This window comes from Panthera tigris, chromosome A1, assembly GCF_018350195.1.
Source record: "Panthera tigris isolate Pti1 chromosome A1, P.tigris_Pti1_mat1.1, whole genome shotgun sequence".
In the NCBI taxonomy this organism is placed as follows: Eukaryota; Metazoa; Chordata; class Mammalia; order Carnivora; family Felidae; genus Panthera; species Panthera tigris.
In genome coordinates this window covers 2247095-2270019 of record NC_056660.1, presented here as the reverse complement: position 1 = coordinate 2270019, position 22925 = coordinate 2247095, and the positions used below count along the sequence as shown (strand labels likewise).

At 38.0% G+C, this 22925-nt stretch overlaps 1 protein-coding gene across 6 annotated transcripts in view; it reads left to right on the top strand.

Annotated features, from left to right (window-relative positions):
- The window catches only part of MICU2 (mitochondrial calcium uptake 2), a 143012-nt gene that overhangs the window by 87995 nt on the left and 32092 nt on the right, over positions 1-22925 (top strand). For all 6 annotated transcript variants that reach the window (XM_042979633.1, XM_042979762.1, XM_042979671.1 and 3 more), the window contains exon 7: positions 20866-20928. In XM_042979633.1, coding sequence (XP_042835567.1) covers positions 20866-20928 — 63 coding nt within the window. The remainder of the gene's footprint in view (positions 1-20865; positions 20929-22925) is intronic.

Below are 22925 nucleotides of genomic sequence, written 5' to 3'. Positions count from 1 at the left end.
AACAAAAATTAAAAGAGTTTGTGAACACTAAACCAGCTCTATAAGAATTATTAAAGGGGACCCTTTGAGCAGGAAAGAGAGACCAAAAGCAACCAAGACCAGAAAAGAACAGAGATGATCTACAGGAACACAACTTTACGGGTAATACAATGGCACTAACTTGATATCTATCGGTAATTACTCTGAATATAAATTGACTAAATACTCCAATCAAAAGACGTAGGGTATCGGAATGGATTTAAGAAACAAGACCCATCAATATGCTGCTTCCAATAGATTCATTTTAGACCCAAAGACACCTTCAGATTAAAAGTGAGGGGATGGAGAACCATTTTTCATGCTAATAGGCATCAGAAGAAAGCTGGAATAGCCATACTTCTATCAGACAAACTAGATTTTAAACCAAAGACTGTAATAAGAGATGAAGGGCATTGTATCCTAATAAAGAGGTCTACTCAACAGGAATATCTAACAGTTGTAAATATGTATGCCCCAAACTTGGAAGCAGCCGAATATATGAATCAATTAATAACAAACTTAAGCTCACTGATAATCATATAGTAATAGTAGGGGACTTACAACACCCCACTTATAGCAATGGACAGATCATCTAAGCAGATCATCAAGGAAACAATGGCTTTGAACGACACACTGGACCCCATGGACTTAACAGATACTTTCAGAGCATTTTGTCCTAAAGCAGCAGAATACATATTCTTTTCAACTGCACATGGAACATTCTCCAGACTAGATCACATACTGGGTCACGAATCAGGCCTTAACCAATACAAAAAGATAGGGATCATACCATGCATATTTTCAGACCACAATGCTATGGAACTTGAAGTCAGCCACAAGAAAAAATTTGGAAAGACCACAAATACTTGGAGGTTAGAGAACATCCTACAAAAGAATGAATAGGTTAACCAGGAAATTAAAGAAGAAATAAAAAATACATGGAAGCAAATGAAAATGCAAACACAACATTCCAAAATCTTTGGGATGCAGCAAAGACAGTCATAAGAGGGAAGTATGTAGGCCATAGCTCAAGACGCAAGAAAAGTCTCTCACAACCTAACATTCCATCTAAAGGAGCTGGAAAAAGAACACCAAATAAGCCTAAAACCAGCAGAATAATAAAGATTAGAGCTAAAATAAATGATGAGCAATTCTATGCCAACAAATTGGGCAATCTGGAAGAAATGGATGCATTCCTAGAAACATAAACTACCAAAACTGAAACAAGAAGAAATAGAAAATTTGAACAGACTCATAATGGCCAGCAAAGAAATTGAATCAATAATCAAAAATCTCCCAACAAACAAGAGTCCAGTGATGGATTGCTTCCCAGAGGAATTCTACCAAATATTTAAAGAAGAAATCCTACCTATACTTCTGAAACTGTTCCAAAAAATAGAAAAGGAAGGAAAACGTCCAAACTCATTCTGTGAGGCCAGTATTACCTTAATTCCAAAACCAGACCAAGACCCCACTAAAAAGAAAGACTACAGACCAATATCCCTGATGAACATGGATGCACAACTCTTCAACAATATACTAGAAAATCAAATCCAACAGTATATTAAAAGAATAATTCACCACAATCAAGTGGGATTTACTTTTGGGGTGCAGGGCTGGGGGTTCAAGATCTGCAAATCAATCGACGTGATATGCCATATTAATAAAAGAAAGGATAAGAACCATGTGATGTTTTCAATAGACACAGAAAAAACATTTGACAAAATACAGCATCTTTTCTTGATAAAAACCTTCAAGGAAGCAGGGATAGAAGGAAAATACCTCAACATCATAAAGGCCATATATGAAAGGCCCACAGCTAATATCATCCTCAATGGGGAAAAACTAAGAGCTTTCCCCCTGAGATCAGGAACATGACAGGGATGTCCACTCTCACCACTGTTATTCAACATTGTATTGGAAGTCTTAGCCTCAGCAATCAGACCACACAAAAGAATAAAAAGCATCCAAATCAGCAAGGAAGAAGTCAAACTTTCAGGCTTTGCAGATGGCATGATACTTTATGTGGAAAACCCAAAATATCCACCAAAGAAATTGCTAGAACTGATACGTGAATTCAGCAAAGTCACAGGATACAAAATGAACGTACAGAAACCTGTGGCATTTCAATACACCAATAATGAAGCAACAGAAAGAGAAATCAAGGAATCAATCCCATTTACAGTTGCACCAAAAACCATTAAGATGTCTAGGAATAAACCTAACCAAAGAGGTGAAAGGTCTGTACCCTGAAAACCGTAAAACACTGATGAAAGAAATGGAAGAAGACACAAACAAGTGGAAAAACATCCCATGCTCATGGATCAGAAGAAAAAATGTTAAACTGTCTATACTACCCAAGGCAATCTACACATTTAGTGCAATCCCTATCAAAATAACACAGCATTTTTCACAGAACTAGAACAAACAGTTCTGAAATTTGTGTGGAACCAGAAAAGACCCCGAATAGCCAAAGTAATGTCGAAAAAGAAAAGCAAAGCAGGGGGCATCAGAATTCCAGACCTCAAGCTGTATTATAAAGCTGTAATCATCAAGACAGTACGGTACTTGCACAAAAACAGACAGAGATCAGTGGAACAGGATAAAAAACCCAGAAGTGGACCCGCAACTGTATGCAATTAATCTTTGACAAAGAAGGAAAGAATATCCAATGCAGAAAAGACAGTTTCCAACGAATAGTGTGGGGAAAACTGAACAGCGACATGCAGAAGGAACCTGGACCACTTTCTTACACCTTCCACAAAAATAAACTCAAAATGGGTGAAAGACCTAAATGTGAGACAGGAAACCATCAAAATCCTAGAGGAGAACACAGGCAGCAACCTCTTTACCTCAGCTGTAGCAACTTCTTACTAAACATGTTGCTGGAAGCAAGGGAAACAAAAGCAAAAATGAACTGTTAGGACTTCTTCAAGATAAAAAGCTTCTGCACAGTGAAGGAAACAATCAACAAAGCAAAGGCAACCTGTGTCGTGGGAGAAGATATTTGCAAATGACATACCAGATAAAGGGCTAGTATCCACAATCTGTAAAGAACTTACCAAACTCAACACCCAAAAAATAAATAATCCAGCTAAGAAGGAAATAGGCAGAAGACATGAATAGACATTTCTCCAAAGGAGACACACAAATGGCTAGCAGACACATGAAAAAATGCTCCACATCACTCATCATCAGGAAAATACAAATCAGAACCACAATGAGATAGCACCTCACACCTGTCAAAATGGCTAAAATGAACAACTCAGGAAACCACACATGTTGGTGAGGATGCAGAGAAAGGGGAACCTTCTTACACCATTGGTGAGAATGCAAACTGGTACAGCCACTCTGGAAAACAGTATGGAAATTCCTCAAAAGTTAAAAATAACTACCCTACAGCACAGCAGTTGCACTACAATACAGGAATTGTATTTACACAAAGTATACGATAATACTGATTCGAAGGGGCAAATGTACCCTATTGTTCATAGCAGCACTATCAACAATAGCCAAATTATGGAAACAGCCTGTGTCCATCAACTGATGAATGGAAAAAGAAAACTTGATGTGCATGTGTATATATGTATATGTGTGTATACATGTGAGTAATGTATGTATACACACATATAGATACATGCACATACATCAGAATATTACTCAGCCATCCAAAAGAAGGAAATGTTGCCATTTGCAATGACGTTGATGGAGCTAGAGTGTATTATACGCTAAGCTAAATAAGTCAGTCAGAGAAAGACAAATACCGCATGATTTCAGCCACATGTGGAATTTAAGAAACTAAACAGATGAATATAGGGGAGGGAAGGAAAAATAAATAAGATAAAAGCAGAGAGGTAGGCAAGCTGTAAGAGACTCTTAAAGAGAGAACGGAGGGTTGCTGGAGGAGAGGTAGGTGGGGGGATGGGCATTAAGGAGGGTACTGGTTAGGATGAGCACTGGGTGCTACATGGACGTGATGAATCAGTAAATTCTACTCCTGCAGCCAACACTACATTATATGTTAACCAACTTGAATTTAAATAAAACCTGGGAAAAAATAATAACTTGTTGAATAAAGATATAGCCACAAAAAAAATAAAATAAAATAAAATAAACCCTTTATCACTCTTCCTGTCACTAGAATAAATATACAGCCCAGTTTGTTCAAATGTAGACAGCCCAGTGGTTACTCGTACTAACTGCCAGTATTTGTAGTGCCCTCCTTCACTCTTGCAAGTACCTGGTTTAAATAATAAATTACACGGTTAATATTTAAAAAAAAAAAAAAAAAAAAAGGAAATACAAAATCGATGTCCGTAGATAAAAATTATTCTTCTGAGATGCTTGGCATTTAAAGAAGGAAATTAATCTGACACTAGTTGAAGGTAGGAAACCTATCTGTCTGCACCAGTGACACCTGAAATAGTGTCATACGGGGTACCATTACGCTCCGCCTACCTCAGTCTACCTCAGGTGCAAGAAGAGGGCATGTTTAAGATTATTACTCAGGTAGAGGCTAATAGTTATGAAAAGGCTGTTCTATATGAAGGCAAAATTCCGTTATGTTAATTAAACTGTCAGCACGTTCACAAACCATAAATCCCTCAGACTTGGATGAACTTTCTGCTTTTGTTTTGGGCAGTGGCAAAGCATGGGGAGCCAGACCTCAGAGGTACTGCCTCCACCATACGTACATCCCTAGATTTGTGATGTCGGGACTAATTTTACACAGTGGGCACAATAGAGCCCCTGGTAATATCGCTGTCATACTTACAAAGACCGAAGTTCTGATTCGTTACAGTAATGTTTGATGAAACCCAAGTCTGAATGACAAAGCCTGCGGATGTAGAAGACACTGAACATGAAACTGAAAAAAGACAATAGAAGGCACGTTGGTTTTTTTCTTTGTCGTCTTCAGGTCTCTTCTCGCAGTGAAACATAGTTTCCTACTCCAAGAGACTAGGCAAGTCTCTTTTACTGCATATACAGCCTTCACTGCTAAGATTGTTGAGCATACCTACTTCAAAAGTTTTGGGGGGCACCTGGGTGGCTCAGTCTGTTAAGCATCCAACTCTTGATTTCGGCTCCGGTCATGATCTCGCAGTTCGTGAGTCCGAGCCCTGACGGTACAGAGCCTGCTCGGGATTCTCTCGTGAGCTCTCCCTCCGCCCCTCCCCGACTTGTGCACACTCGTGCTCTCTCTCTCTCTCTCTCTCTCTCTCTCTCTCTCTCTCTCTCAAAGTAAATAAACAAACATTTAAAAAATAATAAAATTGGGACGCCTGGGTGACTCAGTCAGTTAAGCGTCCAACTTTGGCTCACATCATGATCTCATGGTTCATGGGTTCAAGCCCTGCGTTGGGCTCTGTGCTGACAGCTCAGAGCCTAGAGTCTGCTTCAGATTCTGTGTCCTCCTCTCTCTCTCTCTCTGCCCCTTCCCGGCTCTCTCTCAAAACTAAATAAACATTAAAAAAATTTTTTTAAATAAGAAAAGTTTTTGGATACTTTTTCTTAACATAATTTAACATGCTGAATTTATGCAACACTTTCTAAATACTATAATTTTTGCCTTAAATATTTGGAAAATTCTTAGATGATCAACTTATGAATTAAGAAAAGAGCATGTTACAATATGTCACTGATTTTTTTTTAAGTGTAAGGTTATAAAGGTCAAACTTCTAAGCCTATACAAGGTTCTTTATGCTTATCATAGAAATAAAGCAGTAAACTTGATAACTCATGGAGCATAATATAGTCATTTAAAATAACTGCATAAAGGGGCGCCTGGTTCAGTTGGTTGAGCATCTGACTTCAGCTCAGGTCATGACCTTGTAGTTTGTGAGTTCAAGCCCCACATTGGGCTCTGTGCTGACAGCTCAAGCCTGGAGCCTGCTTCGGATTCTGTGTCTCCCTTTCCCTCTGCCCCTCCTCTGCTCACACTCTGTCTTTCTCTCTCTGTCTCTCTCTCAAAAATAAATAAACATTTCAGGGTGCCTTGGTGGCTTAGTCGGTTAAGCCTCAGACTTTTGCTCAGGTCATCGCCTCGCAGTTCATGGGTTTGAGCCCTGCATTGGGCTCTGTGCTGACAGCTCGGAGCCTGAAGCCTGCTTTGGGTTCTGCGTCTCCTCCTCTGTCTGGCCCTCCCCTGCTCACGCTCTATCTCTCTGTCTCTCAAAAATAAATAAACATTACAAAAAAAAATTTTGATAAATAAATTAAATACCTGCATAAAGAAAATTGGGGGTATAGGAAAACCCAAACTTACTTCCTCCCGTGGACACCCCAAGTCTGTGGCTGCATATGGATCACTTCCCTCTGAAAAGGACCTGAAACGAGCTGAACAGCTTCCCCACACTGAAAGATAACAAGGCCGCATGAAAACGGATAGGAGAGGAAGAGTGTGTCCCTGAGGGGGTTCGAGCCCCACATCAGGCACCCCAACGCTTGGAAGCTACACTGAAGAGGTGAGCTCCCAAAACATTGAAAACCAAGGGGACTTGCATTCAAGAGATCCACAGGGCTGTAGAAAACTGAGACTCTACTCTTAAAGAACTCGTGCACAGACTCACTCACCCCAGGATTCAGCACAAAAGCAGTAGGTTGCAAAGTGCCGAGGCCATCGATGGAGGAAACTCCCTGGCCGGTCTTCAAAGCACCTGCCGGAGGAGCAGATGGAGGTGGAGGGGTCACAAGCACGAGACTTCTGTGTCATTTTAACTCGCTTCTGCTGTTTGCCCCACTCGTGCACTCTCCTGTGGCCCACCCCTTCTAAACGTGGCAGTGGGCTTGTCCTGTTACGCCAAGTTGACAGGTGTGTGCAGTCCGCATAAGGGATGCCCCTTAAATGCCTGGCTCTGGTGGCCACAGAGGATTGAATTTGGGGGGCCCACATGACTAAAACAATTGAAGAGACGGTTCTTGACAGGCCACCACTCCCAGGGCAGTGTGCAAACAGCTGACTGAAACACATCCCCCGTCTTCCTGTGACCACTCCATCAAGATGAGATACAGCTGTTTTGCCTCATACGTAGAAACAAATACAGAGTCAAACAAAATGGGAAAAAAACAAAAACAAAAACAGAGGAATATGTTCCAGATAAAAGAACAAGATAATTCCAGAAGAACACCTTAACAAAGTGGAGATAAGTAATTTACCTGATAAAATGTTCTAAGTAATGGTCATAAATATGCTTGCCTATCTTGTGAGAAGAATGGATGAGTGCAGAGTGAGCTTCAACAAAGAGACAGAAGGTACAAGAAAGTACCAGACAGAAGTCACAGAGCTAAAGAACACAATAACTGAACTGAAAAACACCCTAACGGGGCTCAAGGCAGACAAGATGAAGAAAGGATAGGTGACCTAGAAGACAGGACAGTGGAACTCACCCACACAAAGCAACAAAAAGGAAAAAATAAGATAAAATAATGTTAAAAAGGGAAAATAGTTTAAGGGACCTATAGGACGACAAGCAGAAAAACATTCACATTTAGGAGTCCCAAAAACAAGAGAGAAAGGGATGTAAAATTTTATTTGAAAAAATGACTGAAAACTTCCCTAACCTGGGGGAGGAAACAAACTTCCAGTTCCAGGAAGCACAGAGAATTCCAAATGAGATGAACCCAGTGGTATCCATAAGACCGATTATCTCTGAAATGTCAAAATTTGAAGATACAGGGAGACTCTTAAACGCAGCAGGAGAAAAACAACTTGTATGTACAAGGGAGACTCCACGGGGCTGTCACCAGATTTTTAAGCAGAAACTTTGCAGGCCAGAAGGGAGTGGCATGATATTCAAAGTGCTGAAAGCAACAAACTTTAACCAAGCATACTTTCCTCAGCAAGGTTATCATTCAGAATTGAAGGAGAGATAAAGAAGTGTTCAAACACTAAAGGAATTCGCTACCGTGACTGGCCTTATAAGGAATTTTAAGGGACTTCTTCAATCTGAAAAGAAGGGGAGCTAATTGGTAACAAGGAAACATCTCAAAAGAAAAATCTCAATGGTCAATGCAAATGTAGTGGACAAATCACAAATCTGGCATGAAGCTTAAAAGAAAAAAGTTAAAATAACTATAACTACAACAATTAGTTAATGGGTATACAAAATAAAAACATGTTTAATGTGACATCCAAAACCTAAACTGTGCAGGGGGAGGGGAGTAAAAATGTAGGTTTTTAGAGTGCAGTCTTAACTTGGTATCAATGTAAAATAGACTGATATATATATATATATATGTTTTACATACACGCACACACACACACATTTATATATATATATATAAAAACATACATACACACATGCATACAGGCCAATATATGTAAGCTTCCTGGTGACCACAAAGCAAAAATCATAGTAGATACACAAAAGACAATGAGAATGGAATCTAAACACTAAAAGATGGCACGTAACCATGAGGAAGAGAGCCAGAGAAGAAGAAAGAAACAAAGAAGAACTACAAAACAACCAGAAAACAATCAACAAAACGACAGTAATAAATACCTATCTATAATTACTTTAAATGCAAATGGCCTAAGTTATTAAGAAAAGATATAGAGTGCCTGAATGGATTTAAAAAAAAAAGAGAGACCCATCTATATATCGCCTACAAGAGACACATTTCCGATCTAAGACACACAGACTGAAAAGTGAAGAGACGGAAAAAGATAGTTCATGCAAATGGAAACCAGAAGAAAGATAATAAGTAGCTTTACTTACATCAGACAAAATAGACTTTAAAAGAAACTTTAATAAAAGACAAAGATGGGCATTACATAATGATAAAGTATTCAATCCAGCAAGAAGATATAACATTTGTGCACTGAACATAGGAGCAACTAAATATATGACTATAAATCTATAAAGCAATATTAACAGACATGAAGGGAGAAATCAACAGCAATACAATCATAGTAGAGGACTTTAATACCCCCTTACATCAGTGGAAAGCCCATCCAAAGTCATTAAGTAAACATCAGCCTTAAACAACACATTAGACCAGATGGACTTGATATACACAGATATTCCATCCAATAGCAGCAGAATACACATTCTTCTTAAGTGCATATGGAATATTCTCCAGGATCGGTCACAAAATGAGTCTCAAATTTAAGAGCATTGAAATCATATCAGGCATCTTTTCAGGCCACTCTGATATGAAACAAGAAATCAGTCACAAAAACAAAACTAGAAAAATCACAGATGTTTGGAAATCGAAGTGTGCTACTGAACAACCAATGGGTCAATGAAGAAATTAAAGGAAAAATAAAAAAATACCTTGAGACAAATGAAAATACAAACAAAGCAAAATCTAACTTTATGGTAATACAGGCCTGTCTTAAGAAACAAGAAAAATCTTAATCTAACTTTACACCTAAAGGATCTAGAAAAAGAGGAACAAAGGAAGCCCAAAATTAGTAGAAGGAAGAAGGAAGAAAATAATTAAGAATCAGAGAAGAAATAAATGAAATGAAGACTAGAAAGACAATAGACAAAATCAATAAAACTAAGAGTTGGTTCTTTAAAGAGAACTACATGGGGTGCCCGGGTGGCTCAGTCGTTTAAGCGTCCAGCTTCGGCACGGGTCATGATCTCGCAGTTCGTGCGTTTGAGCCCCACATTGGGCTCTCTGCTGTCATCGCAGAGCCTGGAACCTGCTTTCGGAATCTGTGTCTCCCTCTTTCTCTGCCCCTTCCCCACTCTTGCTTTGTCTCTTCCTCTCTCAAAAATAAATAAACACAAAAAAAAATTGTAATAAAAATAAAGAGAACTAAAAAATTGACAAACCTTTGGATAGCCTCATCCAGAAAGAAGTGCTCAAATAAGTAAAGTCAGAAGTGAAAGAAGGGAGGTTACATCTGATACCACAGAAATAGAAGGAATCATAAGAGACATCTATGAAGAATTACGCTCCCAGCAGACTGAACAACTAGAAGAAATGGATAAATTCCTAAAAACATACAATCATCTGAGTCATGAAGAAATAGAAAATTGGAATTAAACTGATTACCAGAACAGAGACTGAATCAGTAATCAGAAACTTTTCAACAAACAAAAGTTCAGGACCAGATGGCTTTACTGGTGAATTCTCCCAAACATTCAAAGAACATTTAATACTTGTACTTCTGAAATTCTTCTTTTAAAAAATTGAAGAGGAGAATGCTTCCAAACTCATTTTACAAGACGACCAACATTATCCTGGCACTAAAACCAAACAAGGATATGGGGCGCCTGGGTGGCTTAGTCGGTTGAGCGTCCGACTTCGGCTCAGGTCATGATCCCGCAGTCTGTGGGTTTGAGCCCCACGTCGGGCTCTGTGCTGACAGCTCAGAGCCTGGAGCCTGCTTCGGAATCTGTGTCTCCCTCTCTCTCTGCCCCTCCCCTGCTCATGCTCTATCTCTCTCTCTCTCTGTCTCAAAAATAAACATGAAAAAAAAAATTTTTAAACCAAACAAGGACACCACAAAGAAAGGAAGGAGAAAAGGAAAAACAGAAGGGAGGGAAGGTAAGAGGAAAGAAAAAGAAAAGAGAAAAGGATAGAAAAGAAAAGAAACGAAAAGAAAAGGAGAAAATCATAGGCCAATATCCTCGATGAACATAGATGCAGAAATCCTCAACAAAATACTATCAAACTGAGTCCAGTAATACATTAAAAAATATCATAGTCATGTTCAAGTGAGATTGATTTCAGGGGTGCAAGGATGTTTCAGCATCTGCAAACCAATTTACATGGTACACCACATCCACAAGATGAAGGATAAAAATCATAGAATCCTCTCAACAGATACAGAAAAAGCATTTGACAAAATTCAACATCAGTGTAGGGTAAAAAGTCTCTACAAAGTGGGTATAGAGGGAACCTACCTCAACATAATAAGGCCAGATATTACAAAGCCACAGCCAACATCATGCTTAATGGTAAGAAGCTGAAAGCTTCTCCTCTAAGATCAGGAATAAAATAAGGGTGCCCACTGCCACTACTTTTATTCAGCATAGTGTTGGCAGTCCCAGCTGGAGCAACCACTGCCTCTATACGTGGACAACACTACTGTACGTATAGAAAGATATTGAAGACTCTGTTGGCCAGAAACAGATTCAGGCAGGGTGAGGATAGAAAGTCAGCGTGCAGGAACCTGTTGATGTCTTTGTACACTAACAATGAACTCTCAGAAAAATTAGGAAAAAGTTCCATTTAAAATTGTATGAAAAAGAATAAAATACCTGGTAATAAATTTAACCAAGGAGGTGAAAGACCTGTAATCTGAAAACCACAATACATTAGTGAAAGAAATCAAAGAAGACACAAATAAATGGAAAGATATTCCATGCTCATGAATTGGAAGAATTAATATTGCTAAAATGTCCCTATTACCCAAAGCAGTCTATAAATTGAATGCAATCCCTACCAAAATTCCAATGACATTTTTCATAAAAATAGAACAGTCCTAAAATCTATTTGGAACCACAGAAGATTTCTAATAGCCAAAGCAACCTTGCATAAGAAAATCAAAGCTGGAATTATCATGCTGCCTGATTCCAAACCATTGCAAATCTACACTATGATATTGGCATAAAAGCAGACGCATAGATCAGTGAGACAGAAGAAAGAGCCCAGGTATAAAGCCATGCATATATGGTCAATTAAATCCTGACAAAGGAGGCAAGAATATATCATCAGGAAAAGACAGTCTCTTCAGTAAATGGTACTGGGAAAACCGGACAGCTACATGCAAAAGAATGAAACTAACTATACCACTGTCTTCCACCATACACAAAATTGACTCAAAATGCATTAAAGATTTGAATATAAGACCAGAAAGTATAAAACTTCTAGAAGAAAACATAGGCATTTAGCTCCTTGACATTGCTCTTAGCAAAACATATATATATATACATATATATATATATATATGTATATATGTATATATATATATATATGTATATATGTATATATATATATATATAAAATCAGACTGCAAAGGGAATGGCAACAAGGTATAAATAAACAAATGAACTACAGCAAACTAAAAGGCTTCGTGCACAACACAGGAAACCATCAACACAACAAAAAGGCAGTCTGTTGACTCGGAGAAAATATTTGCAAATCATATTCTGATAAGAGGTTAATATCCAAAACGTGTAAAGAACTCATTCAGTTCAACACACACACAAAAGCAAAAGCAAACAATCTGTTTTAGGAATTGAGCGGAGAATCTGAATAAGCATTTTTCCAAATAAGACATGCAGATGGCCAACAGACACATGATAAGATGCTCAACATCACTAATTATCAGGGAAGCACACATCAAAACCACAAGGAGGTATCACCTCACACCTGTCAGAATGGCTGTCGTCAGAAAGGCAGGAAGTGGGAGTGCTGGCAAGGATATAGAGAAAGGGAACACTTGTGCCTCATCGGTGCAGATGTAAATCGGTGCAGCCGCTGAGGAAAACAGTATGGAAGATTCTCCAAAAACTAAAATCAGAACTATTACATGATTCGGCAGTTCTACTTGTAGGTACTTACCCCAAGAAAATGAAAACGCTAGTTCGGACTTCTCTTTGTCTCAGCATTGTTCACTATAGTCAAGCTATGGACACAACCAACATGTTCATCAGTGGATGAATGGCTGAAGAAGTAGTACGTGTGTGTGATGCAGTATTACCCAGCCGTGAAAAAGAAGGCCGTCTTGCCTTTTGTGCCAACATGGATGGACCTTTAGGATATGTTCATGCTTCGCGAACTAAGAGAAAAACAGACACCATATGGTTTTACTTGTACGTGGAATCTAGAAAACAAAACAAATGAACAAACAAAACAAGACTCCTAGACAGAGAGAACAGATTGGTGGTTGCCAGAGGAGAGTGGTTGGAGAGGTGAGTGAAACGGGAGAAGGGGATCAAGACGTACAAATTTTCAGTCATAAAATAAGCAAGTCATGGGGATATGGTATACAGCATAGTGACTGTAGTCAGTAACATTGTATTGCATATTATGTAACTCTGTAGGATAACAGAGGAAAACAAGATTTATCGTGGTGATCATCTCACAGTATATACAAATATCAGGTCATTATGTTGTGTACCTGAAACTAATAAGTGCTGTGTCAGTTATACCTCAATTTATTTTATTTTCTTTCCATCGCAAGTGCACTCCTTGAGCCCCATCACCCATTTCACCCATCCTCCCATCCACCCCTCTCTGGTAACCATCAGGTTGTTCTTTATAGTTAAGAGACTGTTTCTTGCTTTGTCTCTCTTCTTTGTTTTTTTGTTTTTTTTTCTTTGTTCATTTGTTTTGCTTCTTAAATTCCACATATGAATAAGATCATAATTATACCTCAATTTTAAAAATTACAGCAGAGAGTAAAAGGACATTTACACTAATTATTTGAATAATTATTTCATTTCCATGGTCATTCTATTAGGAAGCTTAAGCATGTAACATTTTATATTTGAAGTTTTATTCGACAAACCTAACAGTTCTCAGATCAGAACATATTTAAAGGGTATGGGATATTTGTTTTGTTTTATAAATTATCTGAATGTTTCTCCAGTAAATTTTACTTATTGCTGTTCCTACCATAAGTTCTAGTGCATAATGAGAGTAAGTGATGAAAATTACTTTAATCCCCAAAACCTAGATGTAACAAAGTAATATGGACAGCAAATACAAAAATAACAGGAAATATGTTAATATAAAGCCTCTTAAAAATGTCCTAAAACATGCGTTTCCTCCATTTGTTCCTTTTGGGTTATGCAGTATATTCACGTTTCGTTAATATCCAGACCTAGAAACTGTGAAGTTGTTGCTTAATTCTCTATCCCAAAAACAAGTAAAATAGCAACTCTCTGAATAAGCTGTTTCTGTCAGATAATAATAAACAATACCAGCAATGATCAAAGCTGGCAGTAGTTAATGCATTTAATCTTTACCTTGATAGATAGCACATCTGCTTATTTGGGCCAAGTGCCAGGGCTTTAGAGCAATTTCTTTAAACAATAGCCTAATGACAAGTCTGTTTACCAGTGTGAATTTCTCCTTAGGTGGTCCTTTCATTTCACATTGATTCCATACTGGCAAAAAGGCTTTTGCTCTTCATATAGTAGTGTTATAACTTTATCATGCTGAATATACCTGCTGGAGTTACTATTAAGTACATGTAAAAGCCTTCAGTAGAATTTATTCTTCTTGATTTTCAGTTAATGTTCTTGTTTCAGAATTTAAACTCTCGCGATTGTGAAAGCAAAAATAAGTTAAATCAACCCTATATACATTTCTTCATTTTCGGCCTGTAATTGAAAATCCGGATCAATGTAAATTTAAATAGCTTGGCAGTGCTTCAGTAATCCTAGAATTTGTATTTGGTGAATGTGCTCATGTATTCTGACCACTTTACTTTCTTTGTTTCTCTCAAAGCACCCTGATTTCTGCCACAAACTGTCTTTTTCCCTCTGCCCAGAATGTCCTATCCCCATTCCTTTGGTAGCTTTTATCCGGCAGATCTCAGCCCAAATGTCAGGTGCTCACAAAGAACCACCCGGAATAAACCTAGCAGTAACCCAGCAGTCTCAGAGTCCTGCTACCCCACTTTTGTTTTATCTTACTCTAGTCCTACACTTGACATTATTTGAAACTCTCTTACTGATTTGTTCACTGTTATCTCTAGTCCGTTAGAATGTAAGTTTCGTGACAGCAAGGATATGATCTGTCCTTAACTGCTATATTCTCAACACTTAGAACAGCACTTTGATTGCATGATAGGCACTTAGCATATTGCTAGCATGAATCTGTGTCGTGTACAGCCATTTGAGGAAGTATCTCAGGAAACCAGAGAGTCCTTTTGGCAGAAGAGAATACAGCTGACCTTTGAACAGCGTGGGTCTGAGCTACACAGGTCCACCTACACGCAGGTTTCTTTTACAGCACTGTAAATGTATTTTCTCTTCCTTGTGATTTTCTTAATATTTAAGAAATATTTAAGAATATCTTTAGCTTACTTTATTGTAAGAATACAGTATATAATGCACACAACATACAAAATATGTTTATGTTATCAGTAATGCTCTCAGTCAACAATAGGCTATTAGTAAGTTTTGGGGGACTCAAAAGTTATGCGCAGATTTTCGGCTACACAGGTTTGGCACCCCAACCTCTGTGTTCCTGCTCTTTCAAATGGAGCTTTTACTGTAGAACTAAATATACAGCAGTATAGTCTTCAGACTACAGTAAGACCTGGCATAAGCCCCTCCCTGAGTACAGACTGAAATGTTGTAGATGCGACACTAACACGACGAGGGTTTCTTTTTTTATTATTTTATTTTACATTTTTTTGACCGTAGCTGACACACATGCTACATTAGTTCCAGGTGGACAGCATAGTGCTTCAGTAACGCTGTGTTACGCTGTGGTCACTCACCCTGAGTGTAGTTAACCACCTGTCATCATGCCGTGCTATCACAGTGCCATTAACTGTATTCCCTTTGCTTTTATTTTCATGACTCATTCTTTCCATAACTAGCAGCCTGTACCTCCTGCTCCCTTTCGCCCAGTTGCCATCCCCCCATTGCCCTCCCCTCTGGCAACCATCAATCTGTTCTGTGTATTTATAGATCTGATTCTGCTGGCTCGTCTATTCATTTGTTTTGTTTTTTAAGTTCCAATATAAGTGAGATCATACGGTGTTTGTCTTCCTCTGACTTACTTCACTTAGCTTAATATCCTCTGGGTCCATCCATGTTGTCACAGATAGCAAGATCTTGGCCTTTTTAATGCCTAAATATTATTCCATCGTATGTTTATCCCACATCTTTATCAGTTCATCTGCGGATGGACACTTGGGTTGCTTCTGTATCTTGGCTATTATAAAGAATGCCGCACTAAACATAGGGGGGTACAGATCTTTTCAAAGTAGTGTTTTTGTTCTCTTTGAATGAATACCCAGTGGTGGAATTACTGGATTAGGTGGTGTTTCTGTTTTGAAGTTTTTGAGACACCTCCATACTGTTTTACCAATTTACCAACAGTGCACGAGGGTTCCTCTCCTCCGCGTCCTCGCCAGTACTCACTGTCTCTTCATATGGCAAGCTTTATCTTTATGCTTTATGCTTTAGGACAGACCCTTATTGTTCTAAATTCCCCACCATATTGGAACAAGCCAATATTGTAATACGCCTCCTAAAAAATTCTCATTTCAGTGAACTAATCCTATTTGCTTTGTTTTGTTTGTAACTATTTAATGACTGTGTGAAGATTATAACAGCTATATTAAATGTCATAATAAAAGAAGTATTTTAAGTTTTGTACAAAAAAGTATAATCCTTATGGGTAACATCTGTTTTTACTTTTAAATTGTTACCTGTATGATAAATTTTGAATAATTTTCAGTACTGGATCTAATTTTAGAACTTGAAGAGGGTCCAAATTACCAATGTTAGAAACGAAAAGGAGATAACACCACAGATTCTGCAAATATCAGAGGATTAAAATGGAATATTGTGAACAGCTTATTCACATGTGACTGTAAATTTGATAACTCAGATGAACTGGACAAATGCCTTAAAAAAAAAAAAAAAACTTACCAAAACTAAAAGAGATAGAAATCTGAATAGCCCTTTACAAATGAATTTAATTTATCAAAAACTTTCCCACAAAGAAATGTTCAGGCCCAGATGGTTTTACTGGTGAAATCTATCAAGCATTTAAGGAGGAAGAAGTGCCAGATTTTCACAAAGTCTTGCAGAAAATACAAGAAAATGGAATAATTCCCTCTCATAACTGGCATATCCCTGATAACTAAAATTTGGCAAAGATCTAACAAGAAAAGTAAATTATAGACCAAATTTCATCATAAACAAAGATACAAAATACTTAGAGCAAGACACATTGTATACTATATAAAAAATTCACGAAAATCAAGTGATATTTATGCAGAGAATAGAAATTTGTTTAATGATTAAAAATCAACTCAGTTCAATCCATCAGATTGACAGTAGAGATCAACATGACCCTATCACTATATGCATATAAAGCATTCAATAGAATAAGCACGTTCATGACAAAACTCAGCAAAGTAGAAACAGAAGAAAACTTTTTCAGTCTGATAGAGGGCGTTTACAAAAGGCTTAAAGGTGACATCATGATACAAGATTAAATACAGGGGCGCCTGGGGGGCTCAGTTAAGCGTCCGACTTCAGCTCAGGTCATGATCTCTCAGTCTGTGAGTTCGAGCCCCGCGTCGGGCTCTGTGCTGACAGCTCGGAGCCTGGAGCCTGCTTCACATTCTGTGTCTCCCTCTCTCCCTCTGCTCCTGCCCCGCTCATGCTCTGTCTCTCTTTCTTCTCTCAAAAATAAATAAAGATTTTTTTAAAAAGACTAAATATGGAATGTTGTCCCTTTATGATCAGAAAGAAGGCAAGGATGTATTTTCATATCTCTTCTATTCAACATTTTACTGGTGATTCTAATGATAATAGCGATACAGGTTGGGGGAAAAGGGATAGAAGATTGGAAAGGAAGAAGTAAATTTGACTCTACTCACAGATAACATGATTGTGTGTAGATAACTCTAAGTGATCAACAAGAAAAGGAAAGCCTATTATAACTAAAAGCAAATTTAGGAAGATCAATATGGAGAAATCAATTGTATTTCCATATACTAGTAGCATAGTTGGAAAATGAAATGAAAATCAGTTCTCCTTTGCATGATATCAAATAACATTAAGTAGAAACAAATTTAACAAAAACCATTCACCAAAAACTTCAGACATTGCCAACAGAAATTCAAAGAGACTTAAATAAATGGAGGAATATACCATGGAAATGGTTAGAAGATTCAGTACTGTTAAGATGTCAGTTCTTCCCAAATTGGTCTAAAGATTTAACTTTCCCAAGTGAAATCCCAGCAGGCTTTTTTTTTTTTTTTTTTTTTTTTTTTTTTGGTAGAAAGTATAAGCTGATGTTAAAGCGGATATGTAAAGGCAGAGAACCTAAAACACTGCAATCAGTTTTGAAAAATAAGAACAAATCTGGATAACTCACACTCCCTGACTTAAGACTTAATTGCAAAGCTACAATAATGGTTACAGTGTGATATTGACTTAAGGATGGGCAAGTAGATCAATGGAGGATAATAAAGAACCGACACTTAGATGGTCACTTAATTCTCAATAAAGTCACCAACCCAGTTCATAGAAAAAGAAAAGGTCTTTTCAATAAATGACACTAGAACAATTGGATATGTATATGAAAAAAATAGTTATGACCCCTGCTCACACCATATGTTGGCATAGCTTGGAGACACCTCCCCCCTCTCTCTGTCTCTTCCCAGCTCACACTCTGTCTCTGTCTCTCTCAAAAATAAATAAATGTTAAAAAATTTTTTTTGGAAAAAAAAAAGAAAGAAAATGAATAGGCGAACTGTAGGATGGGAGAAAATATTTTCCAAACATATATCTGACAAAGGACTCATTCAGAATATATAAAGAACTCTTACCACTTAATAACTTAGAGTTCAGAACGAATTAACTGTTCCCCTCCTAGGAATTCATCCAAGAGAAATACTAAAACATACATTTACATACATAAAATAAGAATTATGCAAGGAAGTGTATGGCAGAGATCTGCCGTACAAACATAGTGCATATAGTTAAGACTGTGGTGTTGTACATTTAAAAACTTAAGAAGGGCACCTGGGTGGCTCAGTCGGTTAAGCATCACCTTCCGCTTATGTCATGGTCTCACGGTTTGTGGGTTCGAGCCCCGCATCGGGCTCTGTGCAGATAGCTCAGAGCCTGGAGCCTGCTTCAGATTCTGTCTCTCTCTCTCTCTCTCTCTCTCTCTCTCAAAAATAAACATGAAGGGGCACCTGGGTGGCTCAGTCGGTTGAGCATCCGACTTCGGCTCAGGTCATGATCTCAGTTTGTGAGTTCGAGCCCCGCGTCAGGCTCTGTGCTGACAGCTCGGAGCCTGGAGCCTGCTTCAGATTCTCTGTCTCCCTCTCTCTCTGCCCCTCCCCTGCTCATGCTCTGTCTCTCAATAATAAATAAACGTTAACAAAAGTTTTTTAATAAAAAAAATAAACATGAAAAAAAGTTTAAAAAAAAAGAAGGTACATCACATGCTAAGTGTTCTTAGACCAAGGGAAAAAGAAACAGAGACACGAATCTCTTGGAAGTGATGGGTATGTTTATTACCTCGATTGTGGTGATGTATCTCAGATGCATGCATGTGTCCAAACTCATCAAGAAGTATATACATCAATGCATGCAATTTTTTGTATATTAAGTATACTTCAGTAAGGCCGGGGGTGGTGGGGAAAGAAAATTTATGGGAGCTTGATTCAGAGTAGTCAAACACTAGAGACAATGCAAACATCTGCCAACAAGTGAATGGACAAGTAGTGATCTATTCAGACAATGGGACACAACTCAACAGTAAAAACAGACTACTTCTGTTCAAACGTAAATGAATCTCAAAACCGTTATGCAGAGAGAAGGTTGATAGCACAAAAGAATACATACTATCATTTATTTGATATCATTTATTTGAATTTCTAAAATAAGTGAAACTCATTTAGATGGAGGAAAACAATCAGAAGTCTAATATTCCTCTGTGGGGATGAAGAGAGAAAGGATTGACTGAGAAGAGACACAAAGAACTTTCTGAGAAAATAGAAATGTTCTATACCAGGGTAGGATAGGTTACTCAGGTATATCCACTTGTCAAAATTGTATGGCCATAATTTGTACATTCAATGTATATAAATTTTTCCTCAAGAGATATAAATAACAATTGAAAAGGAATGGGGAATGGGCAGAATCCTGATAATTGTTGAAGGTGAATAATGTGCGGTTTATTACAGAGTTCTCTTTGCTGTGTTTGAAATTTTCCATCATAAAAGTTTTTTAAGGTAGTGCAGTAAGCAAAGGGAGAAAGATATTGAAGTTGGCATTGTACTATTTGATTGTCAACTTGAAAAATAAGGGTAAAACAAATGGAAGACTTTTCAACACTTTTTCTCTAAGATAAGTTTGAGGGAGGAGATGTGGAAAAGTTTGAGGGACTTAGAGATAAACTGTTTACCTAAAACAAACATCTTAGAGGCAGCCGAACTTGAGATGATTAATTTGGAATTTACCAATTTTCAGATTATTAACAAAGAAGTAGCCTAGGAAAAAAAATGAGTGAAGGTTTGTCTCCTAATCCGTTCAAATCCATAGTTTCAGATTTTGTCTGCATTTAATTTTTGTTTTAAACCTTTTTTTTTTTTAATTTGCTTTCCTTTTGAGGATTGGTACAAATGACTCTGAAAGGTAGGTTTCTAAATGTACTCAGTCTCAAGGTACTATTGACAATTTTATTAATGACAGAAATGTAGGTTTTTAAATTATTTTGATGCTTTATGAGTGCATATGGGGAAGAAGACCATTTGTATGATACAAGTGGCTTTTTAAGAGCTACATACTTGAAAATGTGGCCATGAATTATCAATGATACAAAAATTAATTATGAATGAAAATTCTGTTGAAGAATGAGGATAATTATGAAATTCTTATAGAGTGATATCTTTAGAATATGTATGTATTAAGTAAACTAGCTTTCTTAGGAGGAAAAAATGATTCAAATTATAAAAGTGGTAACATTGATACTTGCATATCAGTTTTTCCTTCGATTCCTACCTGATTTAAGAAAAAATAACTAACACTGTTAGCTATAATGCAGAAGGAGTTTAAGTTAATGTTTAACGACTCGTATATGTTTTAAAAGGAAAACTGAGTATCTTTTTCTTAGACTGTTTTGAAAAGTCCAGTAGATACACATCTGAATTCGTGTTTGCCGTCTTTTCAGCTGCAGAAGATCATAAGTAAACAAGATGATTTGAAGACAACAGCTAATGAAACGGACTGCCAGGTATGTGCAGATAAACTCATATTTCCAGACAGATGATGTTTACAGTAGCTTCTCTATTTGTTACATCAACATCCCGACAGAGTTGGGAGATTTATCAGTAACTTTATTTGTCCAAACACCTTGAAGCAATGCGCTGCATTCCCATGGCCCGGACTTCAAAAGGCCCACAAGGGGCTGTGCAGAGAGCAGCCAGCCAGCTGTCCCTGAGCACTGAGTGCTTCCAGTGCCCGTATGTGCGCTCAGAGATACTTCGTGTGCGTATAAGGGTGTCTGTAAAGAAGCAACTGAATACATCTGTATGTCCTTTGTTTCCAATTTCCCCACAAGGAGTAGCACTGCATTGTGCCACACTTTCCCGTTTTTCCTCAATACCTCTCAACATCTCCTTTTTCACAGCTCCATAGTGCGTTGTCATGTGGATATAAGCAGCTTGTGTAATCATTCCCCTCTTTAAAGACATTTAATATATGTCCAGTCTTCTGACGTTGCAAATAATGCTGCAATTAATAATCCTGTAATTATAACATTTTTTATATATGGGAATGTATCCGAAGGATAGCTTCCCAGAAACGTGATTGCTGGGTCAAAAGGTTGAGCATTTCTAAGGTTGTCGAAAAACTTTGACAAGTAGTGGCAAGTATCTTCTGTAGAAAATGAACCATTTTTCATTCCCACCACTAATGTGTATCAGTAAATTTTCTATGGATAATCTTTCAATCAGCTCTAGTCCTGCAGCATATTTACCACGAGATTTTCTTAAATTTTCAAGTCATTTCATTTTTTAGAGCATGTCTTCAAATTTTTCAAATTATTAAAATCACAATTCTTTCTTAGATGTCATCCCTTTGAGCAATCCTGTGCTGGACTTCCTTTTTCCATATCCAAGTCCTTGAATGGAATTCCCTTTTCCTAGATGTCTGTGTCCTGTGCATTCCCATCTTACCCTGTATGTCCGCCATCATAACACCTGTCACATGTTAGGATAATTGCCTAATTGTCTGTGTCCTTCTCTGAACTATAAGCATCATTCCTCTCTTTACAGTTGTTTGAAGTTAGGGAGCAGTCCACAAGACCACCCTCAGGTTCCATAATTCACTGGAAGGACTCCCAGAGCTCACTGAAAGTTGTTAGGTTCGTGGTTACATTTTCTTACAGTGAGCAGATACAGATTAAAATCAACCAGAGGAAGAGACGCATGAGGCAGAGGTCCGGAAAGTCCCACAAGCAGAGGTTCCATTTGACCTCTCCTGGTAGAGTCACGGACGGTGTCAACTTTCCCAGCAAAGACGTATAACTGTACGCCCGGAATAGTGCCCACTACTCCAGAGATTTTCTGGGGGTCAGCCATATAAACCTGGTTGGCTCCCCACGTGGTTAACGTCTGTTCCTAGCCATTCTGGAGGTCAGGCTGAGAGCCTGTGAGCCAGGCCACCATGCTAAATCTCATGGTTAGTCTGGGATGGCCCCAAGCCCCCAAGTAAATAAGACCCTTCACGTGGAGATCACCTCCCAGCAGCCCAGGACAAAGGCCAGACCTCTACCTGGGTACAGTTAATTCTTTACTACATAAATTGTATCTAGTTGTATCTGCATAGCCTGGGAAAGCACCAGGCATGATCTACCTGCTCGGCAAATATTTGTAAATGAATGAGCAAATATTCAATCATATGAATGTAACATTTTTATTATTGATTGTTAAGATTGCTTTTAAATATTTGCTATTAGAAACATGCCCGCAGTAAGTAGCTAAACATGTAAATTTAGGAGAGTTCTAAAGGTGAGATTGTTGGGTCAGAGGCATGGACACTTTTAAGACTTTTGATTCCCGTAGCCAAACTGCCTCTGGAAGGGTTATGAAATTTACAGTCCCACCGCCGTTGAGTAGGCATGTCCCCCTGTCAGCAGTCTCTCTGGGGTTGGTATCTGTTTTGTTTTGGTTAAGCAGTGCCGTTTGATGGGGGAAAAGGTATCTCAGCTGTTCTTTTTTCAAGACATTT